Source organism: Phyllobates terribilis, unplaced genomic scaffold, assembly GCF_046119375.1.
Source record: "Phyllobates terribilis strain yellow unplaced genomic scaffold, ASM4611937v1 Scaffold_5__5_contigs__length_657084704, whole genome shotgun sequence".
Taxonomy (NCBI): Eukaryota; Metazoa; Chordata; class Amphibia; order Anura; family Dendrobatidae; genus Phyllobates; species Phyllobates terribilis.
The window spans coordinates 182,096,005-182,111,975 of NW_027362765.1; the positions used below are offsets into that span (position 1 = coordinate 182,096,005).

General features: G+C 43.0%; 1 protein-coding gene across 3 annotated transcripts in view; it reads right to left on the bottom strand.

The window, feature by feature from the left end:
- STAT3 (signal transducer and activator of transcription 3) overlaps nt 1-15,971 on the bottom strand; it is a 95,238-nt gene that overhangs the window by 40,650 nt on the left and 38,617 nt on the right. For 2 of the 3 annotated variants that reach the window (XM_073683565.1, XM_073683564.1), the window contains 5 exons: nt 7,667-7,810; nt 4,463-4,607; nt 2,573-2,671; nt 1,092-1,187; nt 46-127 (listed from right to left, as the gene is read on the bottom strand). In XM_073683565.1, the coding sequence (XP_073539666.1) occupies nt 46-127; nt 1,092-1,187; nt 2,573-2,671; nt 4,463-4,607; nt 7,667-7,794 (550 nt within the window). In that variant the 5' untranslated portion in view covers nt 7,795-7,810. Of the gene's footprint in view, nt 1-45; nt 128-1,091; nt 1,188-2,572; nt 2,672-4,462; nt 4,608-7,666; nt 7,811-12,909; nt 13,058-15,971 lie in introns of all 3 variants that reach the window. The other variant, XM_073683566.1, reaches the window with a different exon arrangement.

The following is a 15,971-nucleotide window of genomic DNA, read 5'->3' on the forward strand; positions in this document are numbered from 1 at the left end:
TATCCAGACATCTTCTCTTTTAGAGCACTGACTGCATTAACTCACCGCTTTGGCTTTTTAAAGTTTTGTAGTTAAAATCAAAGTCATCCTGAAGATTCTCCACGACTTTCATTTTCTGTTCAAGATCCTGGGAGAAAGAAGGCAGACCAGGATTAGCAGAAATTGGCACATAATGAAAGGTATAAGGCTATGTGTCCACAATGCAGAAATGCTCCGGATTTTTCCCGAGCGTTTCTGCATCTCCCTGGCAGAAAAAACGCATGCGGATTGTACATGCGTTTTTCCTGCCAGGGACATGCAGAAATGGAGCGTTCTTCACATGCATTTCCGCATGCGGGTTGTCAAGCGCTTTCCAAGCGATTTTAGCATCACTTGGAAAAGTGCTTGACAACTTGGTCACACTATATAAATCCATGCAACAGACATGGATTTATATAGTGTGACAGAAAGAATGGTAAAAAATAAATATTATACTTACCTTCTGATGGCCCCCGGTGTCCTTGTCTTGGCTTGCCGGCAGCTCGCGGTGGACTAAAGGACCTGCGGTGACGTTATTTAGTCATGTGATGGGTCACGTGACCGCTGACGTCGGCAGGTCCTTTAGTCTACCGCGAGCTGCCGGCAAGCCAAGACAAGGACACCGGGGGCCATCAGAAGGTAAGTATAATATTTATTTTTTATTTTATTCTTTTTTTTTTTTTTTTTTTTTTTACAGGTACTATGGTACCCGGGTCCGGAGGAGAGTCTCCTCTTCTCCAAACCCGGGTACCATCCGCACATTGAGACGCATGGTATCCGCATCTGCAGATTCAGTGATGCAGATTTCATGCGTTCCAATGCAAGTCAATGGCGGCGAAAACGCCGCGATTCCGCAAAATAATTGGTAGTGCTGCGGATTTTTCCGCAATGATAATAAGCAGCGGAAATTTCCGCAGCATGTGCACAGTACATGCGGATTATCATTGGGGAACATGGCAGACCTTCTACCAAGTGTTTTTTAAGCGTTTCTGCAGTGGAATTGCCGCACCGTAAACGCTTAAAAAACGCATAGTGGGCACACAGCCTAAAATAGGAAACCAGGCAATCAGTACCTGGACTTTCTTTCTCACATCCTGCAGGTGCTGCTCCAACATCTGCTGCTTTTCGGTCACCAGAGTTGCGGTAGGGTGTGACGCTGGCCCTCCTTGCTGAAAAGGAGAATACATTTGGATTGTGAGACAAGTCATTGCATTAAGTGAATATATAGGCTGCGCATAAACCATAAATGGTTTTCTTAGTTTGTAATTAATACTCAGGTAGCCGTAACTTTATTTTTTCGTTGATGTCACAGTATAGGGGCTTGAGCAGTATTTTTCAATGGCACCATTTTGGAGTACATATAACCTATTGATTATGACAACTTTTTTGTGAAGGGCATAAAAAAAAAAATACCCTACAATTAAACCATTGATTTTTTTTTTTTTTTATTTCTACACTGCTCAGCATAATTAACAAATTACCTTGATTTCAGTGAATAGGATGATTAAAACACTAAAAAATATGTTGTTTTTTGATATTTTTGTACAGCAGCAGCAAATTTTATGGAAACACTTTTTCCAGCCCCTTACTTATGGGCTCCCATTACAAATTTTACAGTATAAGGTTTCTCAGGCCAATGACCTGAATACCATTGCATGCAAACATTTCTCAGTGGAATAAGAAGAATATAACAGTCTCACGTATCCAACGAGTGCAAAGGATCCCAATTCCACAGCAAAGACAATCCCAAAATTTGTAGTTGATCCAGCACTTCGATAAAATATAAAAAGAAACCCCAAAAAAACTTTATTTGTATAAAAAAAACCATATGACAAAATGGCATTTTAAATCAAAGGAAAACATTCTAAAAAGATTTAAAAAAAAAAGTTATGGTTGACGCGTTTCAAAGTGATACTTCTTACTCATAACCTTATGGGTAAGAAGTATCATTTTGAAAAGAGTCAAACAACTTTTTTTTATCATTTGGGATGTTTTCCTCTGATTTAAAATGCCATTTTGTCATGTGGTTTTTATTGGATACAAATACAGTTTTTTACATTTGATCAAAGTGCTGCATCAACTACTAATTTTTGGATAAGCATGTATCAGTGGCTGCTGCAATGATGGGGGTCATATTTTTTAAAAACGTAATAAAAAAAGCCCACATAACGCTAGAAAAAAAAAAAGAAGGAAAATCCCCCATGTAAACTTGCTATCACTGTAAATACTTAACCCATACGTCTTCTCGAGATGACTATTTTCTACAGACATGTACTTGCGAAGTGTATGTGTAGGTGGATAAGAGATGTCATACACAATACGTCAGATTAATCAGTAGATCAGGGCTGCCATACAGACAATGGCAGTGCTGTCTCTATGGTAGCGATGCCATTATGCAATGTTAGGAGGATTAGACAGGGAGAATGAAAAGAAGACACCCCTTGTATTCTACTTTACCAAATGCTCAAGGTCACAACACATTGAAAGCTGTAAAGAAAAGTGACTTATCAGACAGCGCTGCCCACACACAGACATGCTTGGCGTCAACACCAACCTGAGCAGCAGCGGCAGCAGTCTGGAGAAGCCTTCCCTCTTCCCACAGGCATCTGGCCACAATACGTGCTATTTCCATTGGCTTTTCCAGGTATCTGCTCTGCAAAAACAAATTTCACAAGAATTTAAAGGAAATATAATGAAAAGGATATTTGACCTCTCAGTTCATACATGCTGTGCAGCCTGTGGTCAGCATGGGGCCGGGCAGAAGGCGGTGACTAGCATGATATACAAGTTTGTGGTAAGAGATTCACTTGCTCATTCTGGACTTAGCAGTCAAGGGGGTGGTCCTAATCAGTGTTCGACAATCATTGATTAGGACCACCCCCTTGACGACTCAGCCCAGAATGAGCAAGGAGTAAATAAAATACAAGTTATGCTGAATATTTTCTAAGAAGTATATATCTCAATCTGTTCAGTTCCTCCTACTCTATGAAATGCTGCCCGCAAATCACAATGTGACAGGTTATCTTAGGGAGTTTTCCCACCATGTTAAATATAGCAACTTTCAAGGAAGTGCAACCACTTCTTGTCTGGTGGGCTTTTAATATTCAGGACCCTTCAAACTGCAGGATAAAGGGGTCACACAGCCTACTTCAAGTAAGTCAACACCATGCAATTGCACTTTGTTCTCCAGCAGCGAATTTCCGACATTGTGATAAATTTGCCACATTTTTGCAGCAATTTTTTAAAATCACAGCAAAAACGATGCGGTTTTACTGTAGATTCAGAAAGCTGCAGAGGGAATGCATCGTGTGAACATACCCCAAGGATTTTTCACAGTATGCCCAGATGCCATGCTGGGAGATGCAGCACAGACACACTCACTTAGCAGATGCCCAGGAGGGCCACTGTGCAGAAGTGCACCCTTTCATCTTAGGGTCGAGGAGCTGTCTGAGAGCTGTCGTTTTTCCAACAGAGAGAGAGAGTCGCAGGCTGACAATCACCGGCCTATAGTAAATTGCATAAAGTGCAGTATTTAAGCTTCATAATGCATCCTGCAATCTCTGAGCTAGCTGAAAATATGAAGCAACTGCTGGAAACCATTCCTGTATTGGCAGCCCTAAGTTTATGGTCATAAATTTGTACACCCTTATAGCAGGGATATAGAAGCTACAGAGTCTAACAAAGGGAGTGTCAGCGATGGAAAATACTTGTCCATAGCTGGAAGCCGCCACAGATTCTCCAGCATTATTTCCACATCTATTAGGCTGGCCGTGTTGCTGGGGGCTGTGGGAGCCCCTCTGTCCACATTGTAACAGACAGGAATTTATGTCTCTGCAGGAGTTGCTGGCTCAGGTTCAACAAGGAGGTGCAGAAGTAACACTGCAGCAAGGAAGGAAGCGAGGAGGATGGGGGTAGGCGGCTGGAGCAAGGATAATGAAGAAATATGCTAAAGACTACTCATCTACTGTGGATAAAACTGTGCAAGACTAATCCAGCTGCTGTGAAACTGGCCGAAGGGAGGTGGAATCAATTCTTGACACCAACGGGTACAAAGTTAGCAGGGCGAGATAGCTATGCCAATCAGGTATATTGGGGCATTTTTACATCACTGACAGGGATTCACCTCTTCCTTCGCTCCCTTCCAGGGTGGACAAACGCTAACATACAGTGGACTTGGTCCAGCATTTATTACATATAAATCAATACTCCTATCTAGCCGTCAGCGGCTTAATGTGGCAAAATCAGCTAATAGCCTGAAGTCTGGAGGGAGGACGTTTCAATATTAAAGGGGTTGTCCAAGATGGGACGGGTCCTTTAACATTCTAGATGAGGTGGACTATAGTTTGAGAGCAGACCGAGCCCTGAGCAATCACGAGACGTGCCAGAAAGCGTTGGCAGGAGTCACCTGGGAAGTAAAACATAGTAGACCGTGAGCTGGCATTACCTGCAGTAACTGCTTTATCCTCCTCAGGTTGTGCTGGTAGAGGACATTAGATTCCTGCAGGAAGCGGCTGTATTGCTGATCTATCTCTCCCAGAAGATTGTGGAAAACCAGAGTTGCGTGAGATTCCTTGCTGGCAGCAAAACCCCTGCACAACAACCAGCGTGATTATAGAATATTGCACTCACATATTTAATAATTATTCACAGCTAGGGGTCATTTTTATTTCCCAGACAAGAGGCTACAGACATATTTATCTGGCAACATACCGCGGGATCGGTAATTACAACAGCAGGTGGCCATGATGGATTTACTGACTGTGCTCAATAAACTATTAGTACAAATATACAATGGCTGGAAGATTTACTGGGCAATTTAGAACTCTGGAAATTCTTCTGCAATAAGCTCAACTGACAGCGGAATAGAAAACTAAGGTTCCGTTCACACAAGGTGCTTTCTGGAATTGGAGATTTATCAGGAGACTCCCACTATATCGGTGTTAAAGGGGTTTTCCGGTTTCAGTAAAGTTCTGTCCCCAGGTGGAGTTTCAGGAAGAAAGAAAACTGTTCTTTAATCACCCTCCCCAGGTCCAGTGCAGGGTCTCCACCGCTGTCTGGATTCTGTTTGCCTTCGCCGCTAACTTCATATCAACAGTACTGCAGCCAATCACTGAGCTCAGTGGCTCTACAGATGTAGACGGCACAAGTCACTAAGCATTGTGACTGACAGCACGAGAGAAGTAATTGATGGCATGAGTGGCTGAGAGTCGCTGAGCTCAGCAATTGGCTGCAGCACTGTTGATGTGATATCAGCACTGCAGACAAACAAAATCAAGGGCAATGGACATGGCTCAGCACTGGTCCCAGGGAAGGTGAGTGAAGCACAATCTGTTGATTTTTACACCAAACTGCACTAGGGGAAAAGGGTTTTCTTAAATTGGAAACACATACATATATTATAATATAAATATGTATACTGTGATTTTAATGTTAGTAGTAAAACACTGTAAATGTTGCCCCAAGTGCTGATCTCAGGCACATTTGCCACAAAAAGGAAATTTGGGTAAGTGAAAAACTGACCATCTAGAGATTTTTGATACCCGACTAGGACGATTAGATCATCTTCTGCCTATCAGCAGCATCTTTTCACGACGAGTGTGAGAGATGCCAACCGAAGACCTGTATCAGTTAAAAAGTTGATCCGACGGCCTGCAATATATTTACATCCCATCAATGGAAGTCCAGACCAGATCAAAGATGACAGCAGTGATTAATCGGTCATTTTTTTGTACAAGTTCTCGATATACCTTTTGGTTTCGCCATCCAAGACCAGGACCTTCAGAGACCACCCAAAAACAACGAGTCGTCCAGAAACCGGGTATCTGAAATCTCCAATGTATGTCCAGCTTAATGTTGTCCCCCTCTTTTTCCATTTTAAAAATAGGCCCAAGGTGGTCAGAAGAAAGAAAAAAACATAATAATATACTCGCCTATCGGACCTCAGTCTCCTCACTTTCTCTTCTGGAGATATTAGTGACCACTGCAGCCAATCAGTGGCCCTTAGTCTTAGGAAGGTTTCGTACACCACTTTGGATCACCCATTCTACCTTACATGGAGAAATGAGAGGGCTCTATATTAACCCCTTCAAGGGGTGGTCTAAAGGCAAAACAAATTTTCATCTAAAACCCTATCTATTTAGTGCCGTAATGTAAATTAATTTCTAATATGCTTGCATTAAAAATTCACTACTGTTCCCTAACTACACTAACTGCTATTGTATTTTTTCCCCCTACTTCCTGTGTGATTACACTTAGTTTGAGAATCCCAGGGCATAATGGGATACTCAAACGAAGCGTCATCGGAGGGTCCCGATTCAGGGACTGGGCTAGTCCCTGCTCTGATCAGTGGTAGGCAACACTGTCTGGGAGCGGTGTCAGGATACTCAGCATCGTGCAGAGAACAGCGCCGCCCCAGTAAGCATCATCATACAGGAAATAGGGAAAAAAAATATAATACCAGCTAGATAGTGTAGATAGGGAAGTTTTATTGCAAGGATATTAGAAATTAGTTTTGATTACGGCACTAAATAGATGGGGATTTAGATGAAAATTTCTTTGGCCTTCAGACCAGCCCTTTAACGACCTGTGATTTTACAGATCGGGTGCACTTTTATATAGCGGGCTCAGGAGCAGAGTCCACTCCATAGACACTGCGCAGATTGTGTCATACAGCCAGTACCAGTCTCTAACAGCAGCGGTCCAGAGCTAGCTCCGATCGTTGCTGTTTAACCATTTAGATGCCACTGTCAATCTCAGAAAATAGCGACACAAACCAATTTTTTTTTCCTTAAAGTCATGATTTTTTTTGCTGTAACGGTACTGACATTTAGGATCATGTTGCCAAGCCATTTTTATTGCATAGTGAACACTGAAAACTAAACTAAAAAAAGTGGCGTTTTTTCACCACTCAAGAAGGGATGGAAAAAAGGAACGCGAGAAAAAATAAATAAATGACTGCGTGTTTCAGGGATTCATTTAAAAAGCCAGGCAGCAGATCACAAGTTACACTTATAATGGTGGGAGTGCTAGGTATTTTCAATGCTATGGGACCTAAGCACTGTAGGGGTTTCTTCATTTTAGGACAATGAGCTCAGACCACTGCAGATGGTTTTTAACAACCTGCAACATCAGGATTTCCCCTTTAAATAGCTGCAGCTCCTTAGCTGACTGCAAATACTTTCACTTTATAGCCCCTGAATTTCGGAGCTGCAGTAAATCAAGAGGACAAGTGTTGTTTTCTTTGCTTTAGTAACTACTAGCTGGAGTCTGTTCTTTGCTTATATGTAACAAGAGCTTGGCACATAGAGCTACAATACTAAAACCAGGTCACATTCCTGCCCAATTACCCGGAGAAAGAGGCCGCCAGGCAACAAGACTTACAAAGTAAAATCCTGGGGCACTGTATGTGCCAGCTCTTTACTGAAACGGACTGGAACAAGTGAAACGGACGCCAGCACTGGTTTATCATACAGGGTGCATGCTCCTGGTTATCCAGAATTATTCTTACAACACACGGGAAATCTATGTGACTGTAAACTGACAAAAGCAATAAAACAACATTTTTCAGCCAATAGCAAGGGGGCATGACTGGTAAAAGAGGTGTGTATAGAAACACTTTAGCGGCTCCATTCAAGCAACACCATCTTACCAATCTTGGCTCTCAATCCATGGTGCAAGAAACTGGCGGAGCTCCATAGGAAAGCTGTCACTGTAGAGCTGGTGCAGCTGCTCCAGGTATCTGGTGTCCAGCTGTTGTAACTGGTTCCATTGCGTCATCTTGTAGCACGGAGCTCTAGAAAGGAGGGGTGAGGAAAATGGATCGATTTCATCAGAAACTGGAGAGCAAACTGTAACAGAAAGATAATGACGCCACACACTCACATAGTGACTATTCATGTGAAATTTCCCTCAAAAAGGTCCATCTTTGTCAACAATCCTTATATTTAAAGTGTAAAGTTCACCACAGCAGAGACAAATTAAAGAGGTTTACTCATCAGATGTTGGTAATTGATGCCAGCAATGTCAGATATATTAGAAATTGCTGGAAAAGTAACAGCAACACTATGAAAATGTGATACCAATGACACTGGACGCACTGACAGACACCCAAAAATGGCACTGTGCTTATTTCATATCATTGCCACTGGGGTTTTTTTTAGCAATCAGTGATGGTCATAGTTGCCATCCCCTACCAATTGAACATTGGTGACAAATCCTAGGGATAGGCCACTAATATCTTTAATGGAGTTTCCTTGAATGGAGTTGTCTCATCAAAGGACTACTCCAGAGCAGATAAAATGTATTTAAAGTGTAGCCGTTGTTTTAAACTTTATTCCATAAATCAAAATAGTACACGTAAAAAACAACAACTTTGTAATATATCTGATCAGAGAAATCTATCTGCTCTTGGACTGAATTTTCACTCTGAAATCATGGGTAAAATCTGTATTCAGTGGGTACAGATTTTCATGTTAAGGAGACAGGACATTACAGTTGTTGTTCATATGTTCTCCTGAAACAACAGTTGCACTTTAAATCCACAGAATGTCAAAACTATAAAGCCTCATATCCCTTTTATGTGATTTTAGAACTAGTCCATGTGACTTCAGATCACTGATGCTGCTTCCCCCTCCCTTCTGGGACATCACATATCAGGGAGTGAGGCTTGTTTCTTGCACCTTATGCAGGAAAGCCCCCTTACCAAGCTTAGTCTTTGGCTGAGAGAATGTTATATAGTATATCACAAAAGTGAGTACACCCCTCACAATTTTGTAAATATTTTATTATATCTTTTCATAGGACAACATTGAAGATATGACACTTTGATACAATGTAAAGTAGTCAGTGTACAGCTTGTATAACAGTGTAAATTTGGTGTGTCCTCTAAGTAAAACTCTGCAAATTGCCTCTTCAGAGAGGAAGAGGACTAGAACTCTAATGCCACCTATTGAAAGTAGCAATCCGAAAAGTCAATATCGACCCTTTAACAATCCTTGATATAGGACTTTGGATAAAAGCCAAATCAGAATCTCAGCTTGCAGACAGTGTGTTTCGGGGTATTGCCCCTCATCAGTGCAAAGTATGTTGATCTGAATTGGCTGGGTGAGAGGCTTAAGACTGGGATCTAAGTGCAACATTTCTCCTTGTGGAGAGTGACAAGCCAGGCATTGCATGTTGGAGGGAGGAGACTCATACACCATGCTCAACACAGCCATTAATGTCTAAACCGCTGGCAACAAAAGTGAGTACACCCCTAAGTGAAAATGGCCAAATTGTGCCATTTTCCCTCCCCCGTGTCATGTGGTTCAGTGTTACAAGGTCTCAGGTGTGAATGAGGAGCAGTTGTGTTAAAATTTGGTGTTATAGCTCTCACACACTCTCATACTGAAAGTTCAACATGGCAAAACTCTTTGAGGATCTGAAAAAAGAACTGTTGCTCTACATAAAGATAGCCTAGGCTATAAGAAGATTGCCAACACCCTGAAACTGAGCTGCAGCACAGTGGCCAAAACCATGCAGCAGTTTAACAAGACCGGTTCTACTCAAAACTGGCCTCTTCATGGTCGACCAAAAAAAGCTGAGTGCACGTTCTCGGTGCCATACCCAAAGGTTGTCTTTTCAAAATGGATTTATGAGTCCTGCCAACACTGCTGTAGAGGGTAAAGGTGTCGTGGGTCAGCCTGTCAGTACTCAGACCATATGCCGCACACTGCATCAAATTGGTCTGCATGGCTGTCGTCCCAGAAGGAAGCCTCTTCTAAAGATGATGCACAAGAAAGCCCACAAACACTTTGCTGAAGACAAGCAGTCTAAGGACATGGATTACTGGAACCATGTCCTGTGGTCTGGGTCTGACGTGACCAAGAAAAACTTATTCGGTTCAGATGGTGTCAAGGATGTGTGGCGGCAACCAAGTGAGGAGTACAAGGACAAGTGTGTCTTGCCTACAGTCAAGCATGGTGGTGGGAGTGTCATGGTTTGGGGCTGCATGAGTGCTACAGGCTGTGGGGGGTTACAGGTCATTGAGGGAACCATGAATGCCAACATGTACTGTGACATACTGAAGCAGAGCATAATCCCCTCCCTTCAGAAACTGGGTCGCAGGGTAATATTCCAACATAAAGACCCCGAAAACACCCCCAAGAAGACCACTGCCTTGCTAAATACACTGAGGACAAAGGTGATGGACTGGCCAAGCATATCTCCAGACCTAAACCCTATTGAGCAAATGTGGGGCATCCTCAAACAGGAGAAGAACAAGGTCTCTAACACCCACCAGCTCCATGATGTCTTCATGGAGGAGTGGAAGAGGACACCAGTGGTAACCTGTGAAGCTCTAGTGAACTCCAGGCCCAAGAGAGTTAAGGGAGTGCTTGAAAATAATGGTGGCCAAGCAAAAAAGCAAAATATTGACACTTTGGGCACAATTTGGCAATTTTAATTTGTGGGTGTACACACTTTGTTGCTAAAAGTTTAAACATTAATGGCTATGTGTTGAGCTATTTAGAGGGCACACCAAATTTACACTGTTAGGCTGTGAGCCCACGATACGTTTTTTAAGCGTTTCCGCAGCAGCAAAAACACTGCAGAAACGCTTAAAACACGCATGGTAGAAGGTCTGCCATGGTCCCCAATGATAATCCGCATGTGCTGTGCATATGCTGAGGAAATTTCCGCTGTGGATTATCATTGCGGGAAAAAACGCAGCACTACCAATTATTTTGCGGAAGCGCTGCGTTTTCGCCGCCATTGACTTGCATTGAAACACATGGATTACGCATCACTGCATATGTAGATGCGCATTCCACGCGTTTCAATGTGCGGATGGTACCCGGGTGTGGAGGAGAGGAGACTCTACTCCGGACCCGTGTACCATAGAACCTGTGAAAAAAAGAATAAAACAAAAAATAAATGTTATATTTACCTTCTGATGGCCCCCGCTGCGCTCGTCCTCCCTTGCCGGCAGATCGCGGTGGACTGAAGGACCTGCGCTGACGTCATAGTCATGTGACGGCAGGTCCTTCAGTGTACCGGCCGGCAGCCAGGACGTAGCGAAGCAAGACTGTGGGGGTCATTGGAAGGCAAGTATAGATTTATTGTTTTTATTTTTAAACATTCTAAGGTCACACTATATAAATCCATGCCGTTTGCATGGATTTATATAGTGTGACCAAGTTGACAAGCACTTTCCAAGTGATGCTAAAATCGCATGGAAAGCGCTTGTCAACCCGCATGCGGAAATGCATGTGAAGAACGCTTCACATCCGCATGTCCCTGGCAGGAAAACACATGTACAATCCGCATGTACAATCCGCATGCGTTTTTTCTGCCAGGGAGATGCAGAAACGTTCAGGAAAAATCCGGAGCATTTCTGCATCGTGGGCACATAGCCTTATACAAACTGTACACTGACTACTTTACATTGTATCAAAGTGTCATATCTTCAATGTTGTCCCATTAAAGGATAGAATAAAATACTTCCAAAAATGTGAAAGGTGTGCTCATTTTTTTTGTGATATACTGTATGTACCCCCTTACACACTCTGCGGTCCTATACAGTGGTGGCTCACATGTGACATAAGAGCCAAGAAGAAGCGCAGAATGAGAATGTGTACTGTCATGGCTTGTTTTGCACTCCTTTACAGCTCTTATGTGACACCGCTTGGTTCCCTCCCGCTTATCCTGCGCACACGCCACACTCCTTGACATGTCACATACAGTTTGTGAAAGAGCTTGGAAAGTGTGCAGGGTAAGTAAGAAAGAAGAGAGACAGCATAGCCAGAACAATAGACAGAATTTTTAGAAAATAGCAAAAGGCAATGGTACTCACCAGCCAAGGTTTCAAGAAAAAATGCACACCAGGACACGGCCGGCCCCCTTTTGTTAGAAGGAGGTAACACAGGTGCAGAATGCTAATGAACAATCGCCCTCACTCACTCTCACTGGAGGGGCGACTACCCAGCACTAAAACTGCACACAGATGAAACTTGCAGTAGGGTGCAATTCACACACTCGCGGCACTGTGCCTAGCCAGCATCCTATTAACACGCCCCTACTATTCGACTAGGCGGGATGCCCGGCACCCTATCCGTGCATCGCAGAGTTGTGAAGCCCCCACTCACAAGGTCACCATTACTGGGCCTGGCCGTGCCCTGGCAGATAAAAAAAAGTGCAAAAAATATCATATATGAGGCATTAGTTGATATTTTGGCCAAAATACGTAAGCTCGCAACCCATCGTCAAGGGTCCTCACGGTTTTGCGAGTCCCTACTCTAATATTAAAAACGTATTTTGGCCAAAATTTTTTTTCAAAAAAATAACCTAAACACACCAAGCTGTGGCACATGTGCCTACACGTCCACAATCTGGAACCATAGAAGCAGCCTCCATACAAGAGCTGTGCATTCACTTTGTCACATGGAAAGTTCCTTAGTAGGGACATACACAATCACAGGCGGACGTTTTGGAGGCTATGGCATACTGATTTTGGTCACTGTCAGCATGTATGATATACCTATACAAATATTCTCCTGCTTCCCTCACTCCCATGCCATCATAGTCTGAATTTTGTTGATCCTCCCATAGTCACACCTCTGTGCATGGCTGGCCTAGTAAACAAGGCTATAAATGCGGCCAGGCAAACTCTGCTGCTCTTCCATCGTGCGCCCTGAGGCACTAATACACAAGAAATTATCATTAAATTGCTAGAAAGCAGTTTTCATTTTATTCAGTCAAAATAATATCTAACAACAGATGGACGTAAACTGCTAGAAGTAATGAACTGTTTATTCTCTTATGGATGAAGAAATCAAGAAGTGTAGGGACCCCACATACAGACATAATAAGAAGCACAATTATAATAGACTAGAAGTTTCGGAGGCTATAGCTTACCAGCAATGTTCCACCCAGAGTCCCGGACCCCCCAGCTGTGAACCTTGGCGTGCACTTGATCGCCAGCGAGTGTGCTCAGGATGTGGCCTGCCCTTCACGTAGCAATAAGCGGGGAGGACAATAGCCTCTGCTGTGTGCTGTGCAGAGCCTGGGAGTAGACAAAACAGAAAGCAGGGAGATGCCTGTTCCTGATTCCACATTTAACCAAGTTCAGAGGCTTCCAGTAAGAGGGAAGGAGGAGTCTACCAGTAATCCATGTACACATACATACTGGATGACAATGCTGCTTAGCTGGAAAATACACATTACTGCCACCGACACCAAATACCTTGACAGATTCCTTCTGTACTTTCAGCGAGAAGTCCAAAAAATACAAGGAAAGAAACCACCTAACCGAGCAACACACAGAAGAAACTCCTTACAATATTCCCACATCTAAGTACACGTGAAGGCTCTAGGACCAAATGTCTTTTCCTACACTTCCCAATAGTAATCCGACCACTGTAAATCGCAGAAAACTGACAACTGTAGATTCAATAACAAATATGGAAGATGGATTTAGGGAACATGCTTTCAAAGAAATGATTTTTTTAACACCACATCAAACAAAAGAGGGGCATTTACAACAGCAGAAGCACAGAGTTCATTGTCTGTAGTAGATGGGACAATGCAAGATAACACCAGTCGCTATCATCTATGAAGTACTGAAGGGAAGTTTAAAGGTCGGCACGTTTCTACATATGGAGGTAGCTGTATAGGTGCTTGTTCCCCAATACATTGACCCGCACCAGTGAACTTCCAGTCTGATTTGCATTACTCAAGACTGGTATATCAGATCTCAACAACAACAAAAAAAATGATGTCGTGTTTATTGGGGACTAAGCACCTATACATCTACTGCCAGATATAAAAGCACTTACCCTTTAAGATACAACTAAAAAGTGTCCTACTCCACAGAAAACATGGCTGGTGCTGAATTTGGGCACCTCTTATTTGAGTTCCAGGACTACCATGACATCACAAAAAATGTCACATAACTATGATGCATTAAAAATCAAAGCTTCATCTAGGTAATCAGGTAGCAGAGACCAGGGCCCATCTTTAAAAGGAATCTGTCAGCAGGATTTTATCACCCCTGCCCCCTAAACTATTTATATCCACATGTAGCTCTTTCAAAGACAAGTCCAGCACTATTCTGACCTTTCCAGACCCTTCCGCTGTCCCTGAGAAATATGCGTTTGAATGGATTCCAGCAATGTGTCACTTAGTTTACTGCTCAGTTGCAGCAGTAGTGATACAGAGTTTTTAGATGTAGCAGAGCTTAGAAAGCCAACCTCACCCACACCCGTACCTTGTATATTGACAGTAAGCTGCTAATCAGTACTGGGAGCAAAGTTGGAACAGGATACACTTGGGCACTTAGACAATAATAATCTCCAGCTGCTAAAACACTCATTGTATTGAAATAACAGCACACAGCCTAATAAGTGACACATCGCTGAAATCAGTGTCTCAGCCCCTAGATAATGCTGCCCTCAAATTACATAGTAAAAACCTGCTGACAGATTCCCTTGAAAAAGTATCAGTCACCAGGTTTTTGCCATCTAAACTGAGAGCAGCATAATGTAGAGACAGAGACCCTGATTCCAGCGATGTGTTACTTAAGGGGCTGTTTGCAGTAGTTTTGATAAAATTACTGTTTTATCATCAGCAGAAGATCACTAGAGGACTAGTAAACCGGCTGATGTCCTCCATATTCATGAGTAGTGTTGAGAAAATTTGTTCAGCATTTCAAATTCAGGTTCGGGGTTCCAGCTTGTTCGCGCCAAAAAAATCAGCTCCACCCACGAACAACCCTGATTTGCCACGCTGTCAAGCAGATAACATCTGCGTGACAGCGTGGTAAATCAGGGATGTTCATGGGCGGAGCCGATTTTTTTGGCACGAACAAGCCGGAACCCCGAACACGAATTTGAAATGCTGAACAAATTCGCTCAACACTATTGATGAACTCCGTGTAATCCCACTGCCACCACTGATTGGCAGCTTTCTACCTATGCACAGTGTACACAGAAATCTGACAATCAGTGATCAGGGTCATACAGAGCTCAGCATTTAGAGACTTGCTAGATCTGCGGCAGATAAAACTGCAGCAACCAGCAAAGCAAGTGTCACATTGCTGGAATCCAGATCTGTCGCTACATCATGCTGCTCTCAGATAGGGCAGCGAAAATCTGATGACAGATTCCCTACAGAGTCTCCTAAGGCTGGCCACACATACAAGATTATGGCTGTTGGCTGAACAACACTTAGGCAAACAGCCATCTCAGCCGACTCTCCCATACACAGTAGCGCTCACTCAACCGAGTGCTCCTGTGTTCTCTTATGAGAAAACCACCAACTGACAGGTCGGCTGGAGGCTTAAAGGGGTATTCCCATCTCAAAGATCCTATCCCAATAAGGAGTAGGTGTAAGAATAATAATATTAGCAAATACCAACAATTAGAAATGCAGTCTAGTTTTTCTGATGCGCTCGGTCTCTTTCCTCATGTGCAGGCATTGCAGGACCTTAGGTATCCATGGTTACGACCACTAGCAACAAGCTGTTACTATATCAGTGGTCGTAACCATGGATACCTAAGATCCTGCAATGTCTGCACATGAGGAAAGAGACATTGCAAATCAGAAAAACTAGACTACATTTCTAATTAGAGATATTTGCTAATATTATTACAGCTACTTCATACTGGGATAGGATCTTGGAGATGGGGAGAACACTGCGATCAGCTGTTCAAAACCGGACATGCGGGATCGGCATCTCTTTAGACCATAAATCAGCTGGCACCCCCATACACATTAGACTGTCGGCCGAACCCTTTTATATCGGCGGGTTCAGACAACATTAGTTTAATATGTATGGGGTCTAAAGGCTACATGAACATAAATGCTAAAAAAAGATCATTCCTACATTGCTCTTTTCTGTCACATACAATGGGTTGGAAAAAAGAAAACACCTCTTCATTAGCTGTTCTCATTTAATTTAGGTTAAAATGGTTTACAGA